Source organism: Etheostoma cragini, chromosome 5 (assembly GCF_013103735.1).
Source record: "Etheostoma cragini isolate CJK2018 chromosome 5, CSU_Ecrag_1.0, whole genome shotgun sequence".
Taxonomy (NCBI): Eukaryota; Metazoa; Chordata; class Actinopteri; order Perciformes; family Percidae; genus Etheostoma; species Etheostoma cragini.
Window position 1 is genome coordinate 16,982,157 of NC_048411.1, and position 22,992 is coordinate 17,005,148.

Here is a 22,992-nt window from a genome sequence, read left to right on the forward strand (position 1 = left end):
ATTCAGCATATGTAAAAAAAAAAAAAACCTTTCTATTGATTAATTAATTAAGGAATCACCCCATTATCAGCTGTAACTCACACATGTACAATACAGTTTTCCTTCATTACATCAATTCATTACAGGAAATGGATTTGTATTAAAAGCTTGCCAGGATTTTGGAGTGGAGACAGTAGACTGAAAAAAAGAAGTGCTAACAAATGTAAGCAAGCATTGAAGCACGGCATTCGTGGGAAGGTATTGGGGGATGAAGGTCAACTTTGACAAAGGGAAACTGCTACTTTCCCAGTTTCTGCGTCCGACTGAGCTCACTTGTTTTAGTGGATCAGAGACAGGTGCTGGGCTCATACTCAGACCACAACCGTCTCAGACACTTTATGTTATCAACAGTACAGTTTGAGCCCTAATCCTCTGGGCAGTTTCTTGCACAAAGCTGTCAATCTGGAGCTTAAAATGCGGTTACTCATTCAAAATCCTACCTGTTCACTTATGTTCCTGCTTGTTCTAAGAAAGCGGGATTTGTTAAGGGAGTTTGCATTTGAACACTATCATATTGATGCTGATAACTAAATACCTAGGCATAGAGTCAGCTGACTGAAGACTGAGGTTTTTTTGGGGGGTTATGACAGTACTGACTGACAGTGCTGACTACATAAATATGAGAAATACACTAAGATGACCCTCATTGCTTGGAGTCTAAAGCTGACTGAAAAAAGTCACACACACACACACACACACACACACACAGAGGAACAGATGCAACACACCCTAACACCCTCTCCACCTCAAAGTCTTCTTTCCTGGGATTTCTCCTAGTAGACCCTTTTGTGCTCCAGATTCACAGGTAAGACAAACAGGCAGGGAGAGGGACACCCAAAGGTCCTTTTGATCTTTCAGACAAAGGGTTTGGGGTTGGGGTATGAATGTATTAATGTACTAGATTGGGGTGGATAATACTCTCACCCCATTTATCCCTCCACCCTCACTTTGCTCTGTGTTAGACCAACTAATGGATGTATTGTTTGAATAGATACTTTCCCTAACTGTGTCTTTTGTGTTCCTCAGAGTGTGTGCTGTTTGTCCTAGGAGTGATTATAAAGTCGGGAGCTGATTGTGTGTGTGTGTGTGTGTGTGTGTGTGTGTGTGTGTGTGTGTGTGTGTGTGGGTGCGTGTGGGTGGGTGTGGGTGTGTGTGTGTGTGTGTGTGTTTGGGTGTGTGTGTGTGTTGTGGGTGTGGGTGGGTGGGTGTGTTATGGTCTGGCAACAGGTGGACGAATGAGAAAGTGGGCTTAGCGTTGACAGCCTATGGAATGTGTCAGATCTCTGTTTACATGTGCATATGATCACACACACACACACACACACACACTGCAGAGTGCATTTGTTGCTGCTTGGGTGGGATGGAACAGCAGGGAGATCTGAGAGGCGAGCAGTTGTGTTTTGGTTCAGATGTCCCATTTGGGTGTGGCAGCTCACACTGGCGACAACACTCAGAGCGGGCACCTGTGCCTGCTGCTTTAATGTGTTTCGTTCAGACTGGAGATGCAGAGTGATTATGCTACCAGTGCAATTAGTCTGGTGAAATTCTATAGTTGACTGTTAAGCTGAAGCCTGATATAACTTATTCTTCTGGGCATTAGAGCCCCATTGTTGTCCAAAAGCTATAAAGAACACATAAACATTACCGTTTCACTTGTTGTCATGTTCTTTTATTACCTTTAACATAGACACTGTGTAAACTGTCTCCTGCTGCTGTAAGTTCTCACTTGAACAACAAATGTTTATTAAGGAGCAGCTAAAAGTAGTGGTCAAAATGCACAATAAACTGTGTTTTCTCTACTTTGTTGTGGCTTGTTATATATTTGTGTTGGTGTGTATTTTTGTATATTTTGTGTGAGCACCATCAGTTGTAGTATATAATGTTGTATAATGTTTCCAGAGGATTGATATGAGGACGATGAGCTTGCAGAACTGAAAATTAAACGTTTGTGACCGCTGTGACGTCAACCGCTGTCATCTTTTTGGTGGAGCTATTCGTTTAATGGTTGACTGGGAAGAAAGCGTACGTTTTGACGATAAACTACACCAACACAAGTTTTTCCATGGTGGGCCGCCACTACAAAATCAACATAAAGGAAACAATGTCATAGTTTAAAAAAGTTAAATGAGTTTCTTTTCATTGTAAAACAATTCAATTATATTGTAAAATATGTAAAAATGTTTTGGTGCAGCAGCTGTTGGTCAGAACAAGCAAAACCAGTGCATTCATGTTTTCATGCTCTACTCTCTTAATGAGTAAAACAAAATTAGTTTAAGGGGCCAGTGGGTTAACATGATGGAACTCCCTCTGAAAATACTTTGAGAGCACTGTAAAGCCCACACACCCAAACATCCATACACGCAAACAGGTCACACAGGCCACACACGAACACTGACAACATTTATGAGCATACGGAGGCTTACTACACAACTGTTGTTTTTGTGTTGGCGGTGTCCCACGTGCACCCCCCAGTGCTTTGCTCAGCTGGTATTCGGGGTGAGTTATTCCAAAATGGACTTGCCGGACTGGCTAACACCATGAGACAAGCTGTCAGCCCAGCTCATCTCCATAACAACAACAAGTCTGGCCAGTCGGGCATGCATGATCGACTCCACCCTAGTTCCACTGTCATGGTGTCAAGCTCATATGTTTAAAGATGTACCAGATGAAGTCTGGAGGAGTGATTTTGTTATGGCCCTTATAAAGATGTTGTAAAAGCCTGTGTCATGTGTTTTCCACTCATAAATCCTTCCAAATGGCATCTGACTAGACTACATGAAGAATAACTGTGTGTTTAAGCAATCCTGTTTCTGTCTGCGTGTGTTGAACACACCAAAGGCCTCACATCCATCACAGGGACCATCCTGTGATCTGCTTCAAGTTCTGCTGGTGTCAAATCTGCTGCCTTTCGCCAGGATGGACAATAAGTAACACATGATCTCTCACACACAGAGACAAGATGAATCATGCCGCTTCACATTCTCGACGTCTCACACATGTTGTTACTTTAAAGTGTGATGCAAGACAAACTCGTATAGCTGGGATTTTTCCCCTCAACTACCTCACCTTGTTCACTATTTTTTCTCAGCAAAGTCCTCCACTCTGTGTATTGGAGCATCTGAAGTCAGGCGCCCTCCTCGCATCATCCCCCACTCTTCCACTGCTCTAACTGCAATCACTTGTCAGCGGGAACAAATATTGACTTGTTCTGTGGCCCGACTTCTGCCAGGATTAGAGCCCCACTTCCCCCCGCCGCCCGCCATCTCTAAACGGTGATTATGTCTAACAGAGCTCATTACTGTCAAACCAAAGGATGCTTCAGAAGAGTCACTTGTTGGTAATGACCATCTTATTGAGTGAACATGTGAGGTTTGGTTGGCTTTACCTCCTACGGATAGATAGTCCTTTTGTGACATTGAATTACATGAATCATAGGCACTTTCAAATAAAGTTAAAAACAAATAACTCAAAAACACTGGGATCGTGCCTCATTCTGCTGGTTATAAATAACTATACTGTAAAATTCAAACGCCCTTTACTTGTGACCCACAAGACTGTGACATAAAAAAGTTGAAGTACCACAGCAAATTGAAGTCTCAACGGAGTATCGAATACACACTCTCAGGATGATGGCCACTTTGCATTATCCAGTTACAGTCTGGATACTGGCTGTGAATCAATAGAGATTAGAGATCTGTTAGTCTGAAGGTGTAAACCAAATGCAAGGCATTCATAACAAAGCTTTAACCCTCTGGATGTAGTTTACATTAAAATAAAAGGAGGGTGTAATGAAACTGATGTGAAACTACAGGAGTTTAAGTTTCAAAAGAACCATTTTTTGCTAAAATTTAAATGTAGTATTTAGTTTTCTTTACTTTTTCCTCTTCACCATTAAAACAACATTTTCAAAGGTGTTGGCAAAAGTATAGTATAGTACAGTTGGTTTTCTTGAGACACACACACACACACACACACACACACACACTCACACACAATGAATCTAAGAGATCTGGTTCATAAAACACATTTTTAATACAGTAGTTAGTTACAGTGATGTTGAAAAATAAAACATATACATCAAATTGAAACATTTATTTACAGAGTTCTTTTGTCCCCTTTTAGTGCTGTGACTACACTGTGACCCACCCCCCACCCCACCCCCCCCACCCCACCCCGTTCCTGTTCCCCAACAACATTTGTCAACTGCCATCTGCCTGTCTGCCCCACGTCTCCTCTCCACAAACTATATAATTAAGCCGCAACACCTTTTCTCCTGTTACGCGCCCCCGCCCTCCCTGCTGCAGACTTCTACCTTCATAAACCAATTTTTAAGAGGACACTGCTCTGTTTGATTTCCCTGCTTATACATCTTTTAAACAAGTGCTTCTAAAACAAAAAAGAAAATGCTAAGGTATGAAAATACTGTACAGCTTTACATCTCATCCAGTGTAAATTGATTTACAATTCCCAACATCAGTGTGTGTTCTAAATTCACAATTCTGCCCTCTTTTCGTGATAGAAATTAGAACTTTTGCAGAGCAGGACAAAACAAAAATATAGACTTATTTTTTTCCTCTGAGAATTTGAGGAACAAAGCCGCTCAAGAGTTCAGCCAGCTGGCTCCGGCTTCAAGTCCACACAACATACAGAGCATCCCCATCTCGCGCTGTAGAATAGGAGGAACATATGATGGAATTCATGACTGTGAGCAGTGAAAATGTATCACCTCAGCTTACCAGCTTTGAACAATGGACACATGAAGTCTTTATTACTAGTGTTCCATTGGTTGGAGCTGGGGCCAACCCGCAGCCCCACTCCATCCTTCCTTTTAGCCTCTACACCTTGGTGGCAAGAGACTGAATCTCTGACTTCTGAGTCTGGGCGCTGAGCGTAGATGACATTGAGCTCATCTGGCCATGCATAGCCTTCTTCAGGTTGAGCAGGCACAGACACTGGGAACGAAAGCGCAGGTCAAAGAAGGCATACAAGAAGGGATTGAGGCAGCTGTTGACGTAGGCCAGGCAGGTAGCGTAGGGGTGAGCCAGCAGCAGGAAGCGCAGGAAGCCACAGAAGTTTGGAGCCAGGTTCAGGTAGGAGAGGGCGTCCATGCTCTTTAGGACGTGGAATGGAGTCCAGCAGATGGCAAACACCACCACCAGTGTGGTGATGATCTTCAGCAGCCGCTTCTTCTTCTGGTCCTCCTTGCGCAAGTTGTTGAAGTGGCGTGTGACGGTGCAGCCGATGAAGCAGTAGAATATGGTCATGGCCAAGAAAGGTAGGAGAAACCCCAAGGCAGAGGAGGACAGGCTGAGCCCAGCGATCCAGAGATACTCGTGCCTCTGGTTCATGGTCACCAAGCTGAAGTCCATGGCGCATGTGGTCCGGTTGCTGTTTTGGTCGTTCACTGTGGTGCGGAAGAGCAACGTCGGCACAGCCAGCAGGCCAGACAGGAACCAAATGGCACCCAAAGACGCCAGCATGGTGCCCCGAGAGCGCAGCCTGCTGCTGGACAGTGAGTGCACAATGGCCAGGTAGCGGTCAAAGCTCAGGCAGGTCAGGCAGAAAACACTGGCGTACATGTTGACCAGAACAACGTAGCTGCTGATCTTGCACAGAGCCACCCCAAAGGGCCAGTGGTAGCCCAGAGCTGTGTACACAGCCCACAGAGGCAGGGTTATGACAAAGGTGAGGTCAGCAATGGCCAGATTTCCTATGTAGACATCTGCAGCCCGACGTTTTGATTTGGATCTCCAGACGGTAAAGATGACCACGCCGTTACCTGACAGGCCCAGGATGAAGATGAGCATGTAGAGGACCGGGATGAGAGAGTAAGAGGGTTCCCACTCTGAGAAGTCACATTGTGCAGTCTCATTGTCATCATAGTATTCATAGTTATCAACATATTCCGCAGTAGTGGGGTCCATGCTGCAGTAGAGAAGATCTTTGACAAAAAAAGTATCCCTTCCTTTTTCAGAAAAAAAGAGTTCTGTACAGTTCCAAGGCTTCTGATGTAAATTAAAGCAAAACAAATGAGAGCATCACAGGAGCTGTAGGTTCTGCTGAGCTGACTGCTGCTGGGAGTTGCATGAGAGGGCAGATTGTATGAGAGAGTGAGTGAGTGTTGGCGCTGTCTGCCTTTTTAAACTCAGCCCTCCACACCCCTGGGTCCCTCCCAGGACAACCCCCCCCCCCACCAAATCTCTCAACCCTCCCGCTCCTCCTCTCTCACCTCTTCATGCGGGGCCCATCCCTCTGCTCCGAGCAGGCAGCTCAAACCTTCTTTACGAATGTTTTCACACCATGCAAAATCAATAACCGTCTTTTAGCAATTTTCAGGAGAAGGGAAATAGTCTGCAATAACCGATTCAATTCAATAATTTCTCAAATGTAAAGAATTTGTCAGACACGATACCAATCTGGCGTGTTGAAATAATTACATCTGATTGGCCTTTTACAAGGTAGCTTACGTCAATCAATCAAGCAGTTAATCACTCAATTCAATTTATGTAGTTATATTTTTTTTCTTACAACATAGTTTGGTATTGTACTGAAGAGATTTAATTGGCGAGCGTGAGCAAGTTCTAATAACATGCTATAACAATATGTTAATAATGATAATCATCACACAGTGGATCAGTTTTGGTCCGTTACTAAATTAATGGGATCATATAAACAACGCGGACAGATGCAGACCTGTTGGTCAGGTGGCACCAGCATTCGCTCTCTACTTGTCTCGTGAAATATTGTTTTTATACATTACATTTTTTTTTTTGAACTCTTTATTCACTCATGTCTTTATATTGTTTCTCTTTAAAGTATGTATATGTTGTGTGTATATTAGTGGGTATATTTTTGTTTTGGTTGTTTTGTACGTGTAATCACATTGTGAGCATGCTCCAAAGAAAAATTCCTCGTGTGTGTCCTCAAACCTGACAAATAAAGCGGATTCTGATTCTGATTCTGATTTCAGCCTTGCATTAGTTTATCTGCGATATTGTTAGAAACGGTGGATTTAGCTCATGTGCGGAACAGGTCTGGACATTTCAACTCATCTCGTTTAACATCACAATAACTCTATTAAACGGACGTTAATTAAATATGCAGACAGTCAAATGCGTCACATCTGGTCTCTCATTTTGTCACCAGCGTAATTTTACGTGCTTGTAAAATTTAGTTATCTGTGCTCAAAATATACAATTTACTCGCTCAGGAATGAGGCATATGTAAAATATCTAACTGAAATGTGTTGCAGCCGAGCTCGCCCCATCAGAAATATTACCAGTTTTGTGACTTGGATTGAAATGACAGCGTGATTACATCGACAGTGAATTGCAATCTGTTTGAAGATTAGATTAGACGTCAGCGCGCAGCTCAGGCGATGTGTGAATTCAATTGTCAAGTCTGGGGATTTATTTCCATGATAAAAGAACAAGCAAACGCACCGGTTTGAAACCAAAACAAAAGGAAACCTCACATTGACACCATCATTGTGCTAACAATGTCCATTTCTATACTCTTTTCATGGAGCCTGTTGGTTAATACATGTTCATTTAACTGCCGATTCCATCACTTACTGATAGTTAATGCATTGCAATTTCCAAGGCAAGAAATTAGAAAATTATACTATCTGTATAGCCTTTTAAAACTACGGTTTTCCAACAATAAAACACCCTGCCACAAAAAAAATTTGGAAAATTGAGAAAAGGATTGTTAACATCCAACCTATGCATGTACATATGTATATGTATGCCAATTTTTAGACCTGCAATGATACTCTTAGCCAGCTCAAGTGAATTGCCTTCAGTGAAATAAAGAGTGGATTTGACATCCATGTCAAAACCCAAACATGGCCAGGGCCCAACTACCAGAGGAAGTAGTTGCAAGCTGATCACTCTTGTTGCCACGAGAAACAAAATCCTGACTTGTTTATGACATATCTTATTGCACATTTGCCAAGAAATAAACACACACACACACACACACACACACACACACACACACACACACACACACACACACACACACACACACACACACACACACACACACACACACACACACAAACACACACACAAAAACACACACACACACACCAACACAAACACACACACACAAACACAAACCAGGTGGGTCCCACCTCTACCTCATTCCCCAGGGAGAGGATTGGTTGCCTGCTGCTTGCAGGCCCGGTATCCCTTAGACAAATAACTTAGTAAATTTAAAAAATAAAGGCAAGTAGATAAGAAACAGATGGTCAGATTAGACCAACGTCTTGGATATCTTCAGAAGACCTCCTCACTTGTTAATCAGAGCTTTTATAGGTGCCAAGATAAAGTCCTGCTGCTGATCCTTAGGTCATTTTTTAGAGGGGTGGGAAGATGATCATGAGCTTTAAAGGAGGATTTACTTTCAAAAGAAAATACAAATAAACTATACAAATGCCATGTTTTGACAAGAAGTTAGGAGATGGTTTTATTTTCTGTCATATTCCCCTTTTCATCTTATATAAACCATTGCTACCTTGCCACCAATAGCTGCATTGCGTCACAGGGTTTTCTCTCTTATGTCTGGACCACACGTGTCCCTACCTCTGCTGTGACTGCTTTTGATCTGCTGCTGTAATGACCCCGCTGCTCTGATGTGACTGCTCCTGTCTCACTCTGAACATTAGCTTCTTATTTGCTCAAGGGTATTATTGATGCAGCCGTTCAATGGAAAGGTGCTTCCATCACATGATTTGCAGCAGCTGATAGTCTTCTGAGAAGAGCGAGTTGTGTGATATTTATCTTTACCAAGTTCACTGGAGTGAATTGACAGGCGACTTGGGGGTCTTTTGCATAGCTCCAGTCTGGTCAGAGGGGGAGATAAGTGATTGAAGGTGTAATCTGGGACCTGGGGTTTGTTTGAAGTGTAAAAATTGATGGCAGCACACATATCCCCCTCTCTCTTCCTTGATTTGTGGCCAATACAGCAGACCCCAGGCCCCACAAATCACGCTGAGACACCCGGGGACCAGGGCCACAGGGGGTCAAGCTCACACTGTGGTGTCATTTCAGAGACAATGTTGGTCCCTAAGTGCACACAGTCCCCGCTAAAAAACACTTTATGTGGAATAGAAATAATTATTCCGGTTGGACCGAGATTTGTGTTTCCATCCAATCTGATAACTAGCTGTGAGCCACAGCCGTGTACATTTCGCGTCGGCCTGCTAAGTGCCGACTCTGCTACGCGAGACGAGGTCTCACTCCTGTGCCGTGGAGCCAGTGCCACACCCTCAGATGTGCGAGGGCACAGCTCCGGCTGAGGGGTTTGCCAATTGGCAGAGCATCTTGTCAGCGTGCACGTTTTCTGAGGATCACTGGCTGCAGTGTGTCCGCTACTCCTGTGTGACAATTTGCTTCTGCCTGTGTGCAGCTTCAGTGCAATAAGAAATGAAACATCACAAGAAAGCACAAAGATGAAATATATTGTCATAGTGTGAAATGGAAAGCTCTGTAAATAACTTCCAGAGGGAATTGTGCTGTGCTGTGTGTGCCTCATTAAAACCTTAAGCTTGAGGTCAGCCATATCACAAACAGCTCTATCTTTTCTCCACATCTGCCTAATCTGGACCTCAGCATTAAATTGATAAGTGAACTCCACCCACTCATTGGATATGTTTGCGCTGATAAGGCTGCTCTATTGTTTCATTTTTGGCACTCTAAGCAATTTTCTCCTGATGGGAAATGCACCTGTAGTTAGAGTGCTTTCTAAAATGTCATCATGTATCCCAGATTAGGTTAAAACAATGGATGTTAATTAGTTTTTGTTAACAGGAAGACTGGACTATTATGTCCCTTGTTCAGAGTTTTGGGGAAGATTTTTCTACTGTACCTCTGTTGTACTATTGTTAGTACAGTGTTTAGGGACTGTTGCCAAATTATTGGACTGGGCAGACGTTTCACCTACACCTTGAGTAAGAGGAAAAAATACTATAATGTATTCCTATTTCTATAATACAACAGTACACAATTGGTACAACAGTTTTCAGTGTTAATAACTAAACCATAATATTTTTCAGGAACAAACATTTTTACATACACACCGGCTGCTAAAATTATGACTGTCTTGTTGTCCACTGCATATAACCAAATGCACCTTTTCGACCTGTGGCACGCAGAAATGCTATTTTTATGTAATTTTTTAAAAAGAATTTTGCAATAAATCTTAGAAGACTAAAAGAAAATATAAATCTAAGCTGAGAAAAGGGTAGATGACCTTCTCCTGCTTTCCCGAAAATTTGGAATACCCCTCAACAAAAAAGTAACCCTCTCTGTTTTCTGCTCACCTTTTTCCCCCATTAATTTTTGCAGAGTTAAAGGAGAACTCCACCAACTTTACACATCAAATCTGTTCATAGGTGTTGAGGAGTGCTACAGGATATTTGAAAAAAACTTACTGATGGCTTTTGCTGCCTCATGTGATGTCACTTGAGTCAGTGTCCATTTGAAATGTGCTGTAAGAAAGAAGTGAGCTCACCAGACCTCGTAGCCAACTCCTCATCTCTGCTCAAGGCTAGTGGTTCAAGACTAAATTAGCCTCAACTAGAATAATACACCCAAAATCTCAGATCTCTATGAAAGTGTGAGTGTCAGCTGCCGAGTTGCATTATGGTTAATAAAGGCACCAAGTTTTGACAAGCAAGGAAATAAAAAAATATGTTATCTCTGGATCTGATTAATTGTGATACTTTTTTGTCCATTGTGAAGTCAACAATGCTAAATCAGTGGCAAACTTTAATGCTTGTTGCTTCCTTTGTTTTTGATGCTGCAGTCGGAAGAAATACAGTAAATCCATCCAGATTAATTTATTTCAACATTTATTCTGGGTCAGTGAACAAGACATTTACAATTGTCAAAGGAATTTTTTTTCTTCGATGGCTCAAATGGAGCGGCGGCTTTATCAGCAGCAGAAGTCATGCTGTCTGTGTCTGGGAGACAGTTTGGTTTGACATCCGTATCAAAACCCAAACATGGCCCGTCCAGAGCCAAACTACAGCAGTGTTTGTAAGCTGATTACTTTTGTTGCCGCGAGAGACAAAATCCTGACTGTTTATTTATGACTTATCTACCTTCCTTATTGCACGTCTGCCAAGAAGCAAACATGCACACACACACACACACACACACACACACATACACACACACACACACACACACACACACACACACACACACACACACACAAATTACATTTGAGCCACTGCTTATATAACACTTTTACTTGTTTTACACTTTTCCCTCCTAATGAGAATGTTTGTTTGTAATGCACCAGTTTTAAACAGGTAATCATGATGTTAAATGTAAGTCAACAACAACCGACTGCAAGCTCAAATCACCGCAGCTGTTCATCGCTGCTCTCTGCTCGTCCATCCTTGTTGTCTCATCCAGTAGCTTGGTCAGGGACAAGGAGGTCACAAGGTGTTTCCCCTCTCCCTTCTCAGGACTCTGTGCCACCCCTGGGCCCATCCTCTCCCTCTCTCTCTCTCTCTCTCTCTCTCTCTCTCTCCACAGTATACTGTGAATGTATGTTTTTCAATGGACAAAACAACAAGAACCACAGGATGTGTTAAAATAGGCCAGTTTGTCCTCTCCAGCTGAGATGCTTCTGTCAGACATTTTTTTTATAGCTGCATAAAGTTGCTCTGTTTATTTAAAAGAATGCGTGATGGAATGATAATATAAACATTGTTTTTGTGTCTTGTCATTTCTCTTTGTTTGGAGTTGTAATAATAGATGAGCATGGTGGTTTTGTGACAATAACGAGAACAATAACTCCTCTTATCTTGTCAGTTTTCCATTCACTTCACAAATGAATTATTTTTATCAGACAAGTCATTTCGTAAATAAAAACGAAGTGTGCGTAAGATTTGTGTCTCACCTGCACTCATGGGGAAGATCAGGAAGGAAATCCTGTAGAAACCGTAGGAAACAATGACAGGAGAAAATAAAGAAGTGGGAGATGAGTCTAATGAAAGAGAGGATGTAAGGGAAGAAAGAAAGGGACAAAGGACAGGGTTGATGAGAGGGTAGTGGCAGGCAGGCCAGTTCTCTCTGTGTAGTAGAGTTAATAACAGGGATTAGGAGCCAGGGGGACTGCTGGGATCTCCCGGCTCTGCCAGACTCCAGCCCGGCCCTCCCATCATCCCAGGAGATCTGCAGGAATCTGACTCCATTTGGTCTAAAATCTCCTGAGAAAACAAAAACCCTGTGGCTCAATTAGGAGGAAATTAGTCTCTCCATCCACATTCACATTCTACTGGAGGGCTGATATTAAGTTTAAAATCAATTACCTGGCCTGCTTTTAAGATAACCTGGCTGTTTCTTTAAAGTTAGATGCTTATTCCAAATTGTTCAACGAGGAGATTTATTCTGAAGTGACAGGAAATGTCTGGATCTCATAATCAATAAGTTGCAGAATGATTTTTGCCTGTTTTCCTTTAAACTAAAGACACAGAAACCTAAATCCTCTTCTTGTTATGAGAAGTCATATTGAAAACCAAACAGGAGGCCATGTGAAAACCATTTGCGTTGCAGACTTTTTATTCAACGTCTCACAACATCTGAGTGGAACTTTTGTCCGTTATTCGATCGTTTCCTTCAGTACAGGAATGAAAGAGCCGTGACCGACCTGACTGGTACTGAGAAAGACCAGAATGGAGTCCCTGACCAAAATGTTTGGTGAGTATAACCATAAACTCAAATCTCAGACAGACATCAGTGGGCTTTAATTGTTTGTTTTTTTTACCCCCAAATTACTTTTTACATAATTCAAAGGCCTACAATGTGCTCTATGCAGCATGGCACAATCAACACAAACAGGTTGATGGCAGTTACTGTAAAAGGCAAGTTCTGAGTGTCCCAACACTGGAGCCTTTTAGAAAAACTAAGCAAGTTAGCTCCCACACTATGAGCATGTCAGGAATACCTAGACTATTTATATCTCAGAATATTTATAGTCAACTTGACATTTCATCACAGACAAGCTCTGTTACATTTTATTCCCATTTCAGCACCAAATAAGACACTGTTTTTCCAACCGTTTAAATAAAAAAACCTTTGAGCTAAGAAGCTGATCATGTACCATGTAGGATTAGTTTGATTTGAGTGTCTGAATATCCTTAAACAGGAGATTTAGCAGGTTCAATGGTCACCACAGGTAAAAAAATGTAAAGTAAATGCTCTACTGTTACATGTTTATGGTTGCTGTAAACCTTCTCATCAAACTCAAGAAGTTGTCCTCAACATTCTTGCCACCGGGGAAACTGCAAGGCGTCTTCAGAAGGGCGACAGTGTGGCGGAGGCAGCACTGTTTTCCCCATCTGTCAGCTGTTTGACAGACAGCAACAAACTGTAAATCAGTCACCTCTAAGACGAGGCCAGCCCTCCCCCTGCTCAGAGCAAACAAACCATAGGGTGTGTGTGTGTGTGTGTGTGTGTGTATGTGTGTGTGTGTGTGTGTTCGCCTTGACAGTGCATCGTCCGCTTATTATATCCATGTCATGTGCTGCTGACACTGTATCATTATTAGGTGGGTCAAGTGGAAAATCTTTACACGCTCTTATGAATGATGTTTTGTTTTAATTCATAAGAAAGGAGATTTCTTTGGGTAGCTCACCTGCTAGAGCACGCACCCACATACAGAGGCTCAGTCCTTGGCGCAGTGCCCCTTTGCGTGTCATTAACCTTCTCTCTCCCCTTGTCCTCACAAATAAAGGCCTAAATGCCCCCCAAAAAATCTTAGAAATGACATTCACTTAAGTCTTAAGACACATTTTTATTCTTTGGCTTTTAACTCCATGTGAGTTGTGTGGTCCTCTGATGGCTCTTACTGTTTTATTGTATTTTAGTATTTATTATTTTTATCAATTTTTTTTATCTTTTTAAACCAGATGCTCTTATTTTGTTTTTACAATATTTTACATTAATTGTTTTGTATGTTTGAGTTTTCTGTGCAGCACTTTGGTAACTTTGTGTTAGTAAAATGTGCTATACAAATAAAGTGGATTGAAGTGGATTGGATTCACACTTGTTAAGTTTTAACTCAGCCCACTTGTTTTGGTAAAAGCAGTCGTTTATAGAGGCAAATGCTAGAATAGATACTGTACAACTGACTTTACAGTAAACAGACAAACTTGGCTTTTACATTTTTTTTATCCAATGCTAAAAATTTCTAAAAACTTTTCCCCAGCCTTGTCTCCTCATCCCTCATTTTGAGCGATTAGGAGAATGTAAAGTTTAAAAATTAAAACAAAATGCCAGCAACTGTTTACTGACCCAACTCCTAATATTCGTATAACAGTAGTGAATGGAAATCTGCATTAATTTACATTTTGTTTTGTAGTTTTTCTGGAAATAATTATATCAGGGAAGGCTGGTGCATTCAATGTTCCATTATCTTGTTATTGGTCTCAAACTGAAAGTTGTTTTTGGGATGACAAATGCATGAATATAACTTGAAATGAGGAAGGACAATCATACCATTTTACAAACATTTTTTGGACCTTACAATGTGTGCGTATGTGCCCGAGTAGATCCCACCCCTCGACATTGCGGCTTTGCAGGGACTGATCTAATCTGAGGCTGTCTGTTCTGAGCTGGTCTGCAGCCACAAGCTACAGCTCCTTTAACAACTGACAACTGCTTTAAGGAGTCAAACAATAAAATCAACTTTAACACGTCGACAACTTTGATGTGCAATCACAAGGCGAGAGGAAAGGTTGGGGGTCAGAGTGGGAGTAAAAACATCCTCTGCCTGCCCTAATTGTTTCAGCATCTGTTTTGTTGTTACTATCACCCAGACAGACCAAAAACACTAATGAAACCCCCGTTCAAAGTTTCCACTCGCTCCATTTCCTTTAATCAAGCTGCCCTCGTGGTGTCTGATTGCCAGTCCAGACCTTGGCCTCGTCTTGCCGTCCCTTCATCTCTGCTTTCTGTACAACTCATGTTGTCACTCCACAAGGCTTGCCTTTCAATAATACTATTATTTTCCTTTCCTCAAGAGCAGCTGATAATTAAATCAACTCATTACAACTGATGATTGTTATCCCAGAATGAGACTGTAGGAAGAAGGGTAGGATTGGGCCAGCAGGGATAGGCCGTGTTTGAATGAAAGTCGGGGGCCAGAGCGTGCTAATGAAACGAGACCAACTGGCTGTGGAACGTGGCCTTCCCATTATACACGTACTTCAGGTTTCTAAAAGAGGAAGCAGGACACTGTTAAAACACAAAAGGTCCAGATGTGAGGCCCCTTGAAACACATCTCACTGTCTGCCTCGTGTTGAATGCTGACAAATTGACCTTTAACGATCTCAAAACAGGCCTAAAGTCAATGTCAAAGCCATGTGTCATTATTCTGAGCCCTGTGTGGGAAGGCTAAGTGCCTCCAAAAAGAAGCTGGGACGCTGAGAAAATATTTGGACAAAGCGCTGCACCATTTCAGCCTCTAAAATGGGTTGATCTACATGCTCGGTACTCAACACGTTTTGTTGCACTTCATCTCGCTCAAGGATTGAGGGCTTTAAAACACAGCTGAGGGATTCAGTAAGACCTCTTTCATTATTATGCATTATAATATTAATAGAGAATACACTTCAATCCTTTGTAAGAAAATCTTTTTAGACCCCAAAACACGCGAGGGTGGCAGAAAAAAAGCTATGGCCTGTTCATAATTTGGATCCATACTTGTGATGCAGAATGCGGCCTAATCCTTTGAGCTACCAGGATGACCTTGGTGGCCATGATGCCAGTATATGTGTTGATTGGCAGCACAACTTGTCCAGCTATGATTTAGCTGAAACAAACAGCTGCAGACCACATCTCTCATACCCCAACAGTGTCCTTGCTGTAATCTACTGCTGATCACCACAAAAATACTCTCTACACTTAGTTAAACATCAGTCAAAAGTGACAACCATCCATTTACAGAGTCCAGATACAGTACCAAAATATGTTATTTCTCATGAATCAGTAGCTTATAGTACAGCGTATGGAATAGGTGGAAAAGCCGTGGCTAATGCTGACCTGTGTGTGAAACAGGATTTGATCTTATTCCTCCACACAAATCTTTGCAGTTACGTCGTTATATACACGGCTTCCATATGAGTGTGATATCACCGAAAAATATGGTAGAACCGTCTCGAATTATGATCTTTTCTGTCCAACTGTGACACCCAGCCACATTCACAAAACAATAGAGCAATGCTGTTGAGTTTCATTTATTTTGATCGGCAACTGATCACACAACATTTATACTGTCTCCATGTGAAAGCTGAAAGTCTACAAGCAGATTGGCAACTCTGGGAGTCTTCCAAAACTAGTCTTTATACAACTACTGTACTTACTCACGTACATACTGTAAGTGCAATACTATGAATTCTTTTGGGGAAGGATTTTTTGAAAGTGTGCACCATTACGGCTTAAAACCAGGACCCTGCCTCCTGTGTTTAACCGATGTCTTCGTTCATTGCAGCCAAGAAGAACAAAGTGTGACAAAGGCCTCCATCCAATAAGCAGCCTCCCAGAACTGTGTATTCACACCTTTACATTTCTGATGTCTAAACATCCACATCACAGCCATGATTTGAGTGTGTTTGCATTACACTGCAGACCCCAATGCTCTCTCAGAGAGAGAATCCCCTGAGTGGGAATACTAAACAGGAAAAACATTCCGCGTTACCCATCGTACTGCCCTGACACTGTGTACACGATTGATGCAATGGGTGTAGGGCTCAACAGCTCTACCCTTCCTGCCTTTGTTGGTCTTTGTTTAGTGTGGTACGCCTTCATTGACGACGGGTGCCCCTGTGAATGACCCTTGATCTACAGGTCCCTCCCGAAAGATGACACTTTATGTTGCATTTCAGTGTTGGTGGAAGTTTGAGGTATTTCATTTGTAAATTGAGGAGAACTTGGAGGAAACTATGTACCTGTTTTCCTGAGTATCATGGAAACTGAGTGATTTTTAACAGATGATTGAGGTGGGTACAACCCTGGGGGACTTTAGGATTAGGACTGAGAGGGCATGCCCAAACCTGCTCTCTTACCTCTCCTCCATGAGCCTGACTTTACAACACACTGTGTTGAAGGAGATATAGGTGATATCTGACTGAACAAACCTGCTAATTACAAAGGGCAGTCAAGATTACTTAAAGAAAACTTGTAATCACAGTTACACTAAAACATTTGAAAAATGTATTTAGGTGTTACGTTTAAAGTCAGTATTCTGAGAAGTAAAGTAATTATTCTGCTTTTAGTATTCAGATAAAAAAAAAAACTCTGAATTCTGACTTTAAAAAAAAATCTGAATTCTGAGATTAAGCTTAGAACTCAAATCCAATTTTTTACATTTGGCCCTTATCCTCTTCCGTAGAAACCTCCACGATTAAACAAGTTGAAGATTCCCCCCTCACATCTGTCCAAGTGTGACTAAATGGGTCAATGCAGAAGGCAGGGAGCTGCCTGACGGCAATATCAAGGTGGGGGAGTATGAGAACAGAGCGGACGCCCAGGATCTTTTCAGGGATTATCTCTGCTACCACAATATGGAGAGACAAGCTTTCATGGGCCCAAAAGGCAAACAGCTATCAGCATTCCAACATGGCAGACTGATCGGTCTATTCATACGTAAAGCAAATGGCGACCCCGCGCCTTGCTCATCTCGACATGCAGAGGGAGATTTTTGGGGGGGATTTGCCTGGCAGGAGTAAAGCTTCACCTGTCAGAGGTAGAAAAGCCCTTTGGCCAGGAGACAAAGCGCAAATCAAAATCCGACAGGTCCGGTGCTTCCTGCAGACACACATGAAGGGGAGGGGCTTAGCAGGAAAGGTACACTTAACCCTTACTTAAAGCAACACATACTACTAATCAGTACTTGGCATGTCATAATTTTGTGGAACGAGCAAGCAAACATGGTATGTATTTAGGCAAGAAACTTGTTGCAACTGAGATTCAAGCACTACTGTATGTAGGATATGTTGGAGAAACTACCTTAAACATGCTAGAGTCTCTCAATGATCTTTATCTTTGCTTTAACATGCTCCCTGCATAATGAAATAGAACTTACTGCCTAATTTACAACCATTACAAACATTGATAAATTACCTCTGTTTGTTGTGATATTTGCATTACCTCTATCAGATTTAAATGAAATGAGATTTTGAGTGCTTTTTTTCTTTTCTTGCAAAGAGTTAGATGGGTAGGTTGTTGTCGCTTTCATGTTGGTACAGTACATGTGAATCTACAACCAGAAGCCGTTAGCTTAGCATAAAGAGGGGAAACGGCTAGCTTGTCTCTGTCCAAAGTTAACCACCACCTCTTAAGCTCACTAAAACACAGACTAGCTGTTTTTTCCTGTTTCCAGTCTTTACGCTAAGCTAAGCTAAACTAACCTGCTGTTGGCTGTAGGTTTATAGCTTCACATTTATCGTACAGACATGGGAGTGGTATAAAATGTTTCTTCTCATTCTAGGCAGAAAGCAAATAAGCATCTTTTCCAAGATGTGGAACTATTGCTTTAACAGTTGTAGGAATGCAGTGGGAAATCAACAAGTCACGTTTTCTCATAAAAGGTTTTGGCAATTGTTTTCAAGTTATTCAAACTCCAACCATTTCGCGGCAGGCCTGTAAATCGCATGCCGGTCAGTAAATAATAGACAGTTTGCAGATTTTGATGCACAAAATGAGGGCGAATCCAATTGTTTTTGGTTCCACTCCCCCTCTCCCTTTGTGGCTATCAGCAGGTCTCTGGAGAAGGGCTGGTTTTGATAGGGAGATGTTTCCTGTGGCAGGTCTGTCTGCTGCTGATTAGAGCCCATCCATCAGCCGGACCTCCTTGGAGCAGAGAGGAGGGCACTGGTCAAAGCTGTCTCCCAGTCCAGACCAGCCTTTCATATTCCAGAAATAAGGTAACAACAAGTCCACGCACTGCCCCTCCACCTCAGACAGCACTGCCAGATAAACCCCTCAGTTGGCACTCAGTGATTCTAATTTGGAAGTACACAAAATGAACAATGCTGGAACTTCAGCCAAGAGTGTAATTTGACAGATCTTCAAGTGGCTCTTATCTTAATTTCTTTCACATTGATCTGCATTTTCAACAGTCTAATTGGTCAGCTTGTATGAAATAATACTAAATATACACTGAAACTCACGCATGCATGTGTGTTTTAATCACCATGCGTTACATTGAATGTTTTATAGTGTAGTACGGCTGCCTTCAGGCGCACAGAGGTCATAGTAGCTTTCTTCCACCTTTGCAGACGTAATCCTTCGTTAGCTCTGATCTGCAGGTGCTGATTGCTCTGTCCAGTAGTGGGTTTGGTTTCTTCCTCTGTGGACTTCTGTACCACTCTTGGGTAAACCACCCACAGTAGCAGGATGCCTGGAGCCTAAACGCAGGCTGCCGTGCGTGCCCCCGCTGTGTTGTCTCCCCAGTCCCCATCACTTTCTTTGGCCTCCAATGTAAAGAGTAAACAGGAGGTAGTGAATTCCCCCCCCCCCCCCCGGCCCAGCCAGGCAAAGGAAACCACACAAGGTCTGGAGATTGAACTCTCCTATGGTTAGCTGGTCAACTGGAAGTCGGCTCTGTGAACTCTTGAGTCTGAGAAACTGTTATAGCTTCAGTCTATTGTGTTGGACATTGTTTGTGGATAGATGTCATGTCAAAAGCAACGTGACCTTCCTTGATAATGAAATTGCTCCTGTGTTGGCACTCTTGAAGTGCCATAAATAAGAAAAAAAGAAAAAAGAAAAGAAAAGGACAACCTTCAGTAGAGATCAGTTCAAGGCATGAAGACACAAAAAGGAATGATTTAATCTAACAAGTGAGCATAAGAGCAGTAAACGTCCCAGCTGGTCTTACTGCTGTCAAAGGACTGGAGGAACTTCCCTCCCAAAAAGAAATCCCAGAGGTGATAAATTGTGCTTGCACACATAAGAAAGACCAAAGCTTTCCTTTTTTGCTTATTCTTTCAACACTATCTAAATCAGCTGATATTACTGTTTATGATACAGACATGCACTATAGATTACTCAGAAAAGCTCTAATGTGACCGTGTCATGACACTTGACTAACACCTTTGTAGAACAACTAAAACAACATAATTGACCACGTCAGGTGAAGGAATTTGGTAAAATTTATGCCACACTTCGACTTTAGACTCTATTGCTTTTAAGGGCCCCTTCCAGGCATGCGTTTTTGCAGATGTAACATTCCTCAGAGAGCAGTAAGTGACAGAACACCACTGACCGTGTTCACCTCAACCTGTCAGGCTATTGAACCTGAGGCTGATGTAGACAATGCCCAGGTCAACGGGGCCACACTGCAATCACTACAGGCAATAGATTCCATTACTCAGGTTTGACCTCTGACCTTTGAGGGAGTGTCAAAATGAGATCAATTAAAAAGGTGGAAACAACGCCAACAAATCAGTCAAAGGACAACTTAAAGGGTGGAGGATATTTAAAAAAGGTAGACTGAGTCTACAGCCATGCTATCAGCGCTGTGTTGCTGTGTTTTAAAGCCTTAAGCTAAAAGCTCAAAATAAAAATATTGAGATAGTTTACGAGAGGAGTGAAAGCTGTGAGTTGCTGGTGGCACTACCAGAAAAGTCAGGAAATCACTTAAGTCATTAGGATTCGTCCTCTGCAGACCATGAATTTCAAAACATTCAATGGTAGGCCATCTCATATTTCCCAAGCTATTTCATTCTGGACCAAAGTTGTCAACGACAAACCAGCATTGCCGTTCCTGGAGCCAAGCTGCAAGTACGACTAAGGCTTCTTGAAAAGGTTGTCTGGAGGTTGGAGGCTTTTAATAGGCTCTGATTCTTTGCTAATTGTCATCTGCAGCTCATCACAGCTAACGCTATGAGGCTAATACTAGCAATGCTACTGCTTAATATAAGCCTTGTCATCCCCCCCCTCTTGTTGACATGTGCATGACATGGCTCTGGGCAGATCTAATAGTTTTAAAATTCAACAGAGTACCTGACATCGAGGAAGTTAAAGGTCCCATGCAGGGCCTGAAGTGAACTTTTTTAACCACCTGCCACTGTCACCTTTTACCAGCCAGATTTTTTGCCTCATAAAGGTCAAAAACAGGAATTGCTGTGTCTCTATGAGCCTGTCCTGTCTTATTCATGGTATCCTACTCGTGGACATGGCACCACCTGTAGTGGCGAGGCCCACCTTGATATTCCATCATAGAGGCATCATTTCCTATCCTGGGCTGGAACATCAGCTGGGATGAGGTTTCATTCGGTCAGTCGCGGGGGGAATGGAGCAGCAGCCCACTAGTTGCAGCGAGCCGACAGGATTGAAACAGCGGGAACTTTCAGAAACTTTATAGTGAAAAATCGTTACAGCTTACATTGATATTAAAATGTATACATGTTGGCGGGACAATCTGACATGCACAGCCTTTTGCTGTATGTTTTGTTGGTAAATGTGAGATGTCCAAATCACACACGTCCTGTCTTCATATCAGAAACAAGGAAGTGAATTTGACCCGTTCTCGCTCCCGATGGTTGCATGTGGGACTGACAGGATTTTCGCGAGTGATGAAAATGCAAAAGGGGGTAACGGCTGTCAATCGATGTCTTCCAATGATGCAGGCCCCTAATTGGTCTGGGCCTGTAAGCAACTGCATACCCTGCTTTGCGATAGTTACGCGTCTGAATCACTCAATTTTCATTGGCTACCTGCCAATGTGGCAGGTAGATTCACAGTGTTATCCACCAATTGCAAAATTCACCCACATTTGGCAGGTGATCGGGTGTTAATTTCAGACCCTGGTCCCATGTCATGAAAGTTTCACTTTATGAGGTTTTTAACGTCAATATGCGTTCTCCCAGCCTGCCTATGGTCCCCCAGTGGCTAGAAATGGCGATAGGTGTAAACCGAGCCCTGGGTATCCTGTGCTGCCTTTGAGAAAATGAAAGGTCAGATGGGCCGATCTGGGATCTTTCCCCTTATGAGGTCAAGACCACAACCCCAGCCTCCATCTTGCCCCCCCTCTCCTCTTCAAAACCTACAGACTTAGAAATGGCACGTCCTAAGAAAAGCTCATAGCGGGACTAGCTCTAGCGGCTGTAATTCTGCACCAAGGCTGAATTTTGGGAAAGAGACTTCAGATATGGTATTAGGGGACCACTAAGGTCTATATAAAAGCATCCAAAGAGCACTATGTCATGGGACCTTTAACACTTGTCAATGGACAGTGGCCAGACTCTCTGTACAAATCAAATGTATGACATTCTGGCAGGACCACGCTAATCTGCATGCACATCAGCACTAAAATCAGCCAGACTTTCATCCCCTTCAGCCCAGGAGTTTACCTTCTGGCAGGAATACAGGCGGAACATAAGTGAGTGACCCAGTATGTTGGAAGAACTTGACTTCTTGGACTCAGAGTCAGCAGAGAAGTGACAGAGGCCACCACGGACATCAGAGAAAACATTTTGCTGTTCTGGCAGAGGAAAAAGGGAAAGAGGAACTCCAGGTCTTCCCAGCTGCACTGCTAAAGCGGGAAATGAGAGGCAGGCTTGGAAAGATTTATAGTCTTTATGATTAATTTCTCAGGAAGGATTACAGCATTACATTGTAAGTGTGGATATAGTAGAGGAGCACGCAGCACTTAGCCCACGCGGGGACAGTTCTGTTAATAGCCTGACCACCGCTGCTGTTATTGTTCGGGAGACGCTACGCCAGGCAGACTCCTCTTTAGATCAGATACAGCAGGTCTCAAAGCCACGCAATGAGATTTTGGTCTGTCATGGCCGAGAGCCTCTAAAATTACAGCCAGCTGCCCCGTCAGATTAATTCATGGTCTGTACGACTGGATATGAAGCATTAAATTACACTCATATGAAAAAAAGGCAATATTTGGCAATGAAGGCTGTTTAGAAGGATC

The 22,992-nt window shown here is 42.6% G+C and overlaps 1 protein-coding gene and 1 long non-coding RNA gene across 2 annotated transcripts; one reads left to right on the forward strand and one right to left on the reverse strand.

The window, feature by feature from the left end:
- Positions 1-4,526: 4,526 nt before the first annotated feature.
- Positions 4,527-6,159, reverse strand: aplnra (apelin receptor a). The gene has a single exon (XM_034872079.1). It carries the CDS (start codon positions 5,961-5,963, stop codon positions 4,875-4,877), a length of 1,089 nt encoding a protein of 362 aa, XP_034727970.1. The 5' UTR covers positions 5,964-6,159; the 3' UTR covers positions 4,527-4,874.
- Positions 6,160-6,674: 515 nt separating this feature from the next.
- LOC117944908 lies at positions 6,675-16,129 on the forward strand. Its single transcript, XR_004656693.1, has 3 exons — positions 6,675-6,774; positions 8,811-8,814; positions 16,119-16,129. It is a non-coding gene; the product is annotated as an uncharacterized LOC117944908 (long non-coding RNA).
- Positions 16,130-22,992: the final 6,863 nt, after the last annotated feature.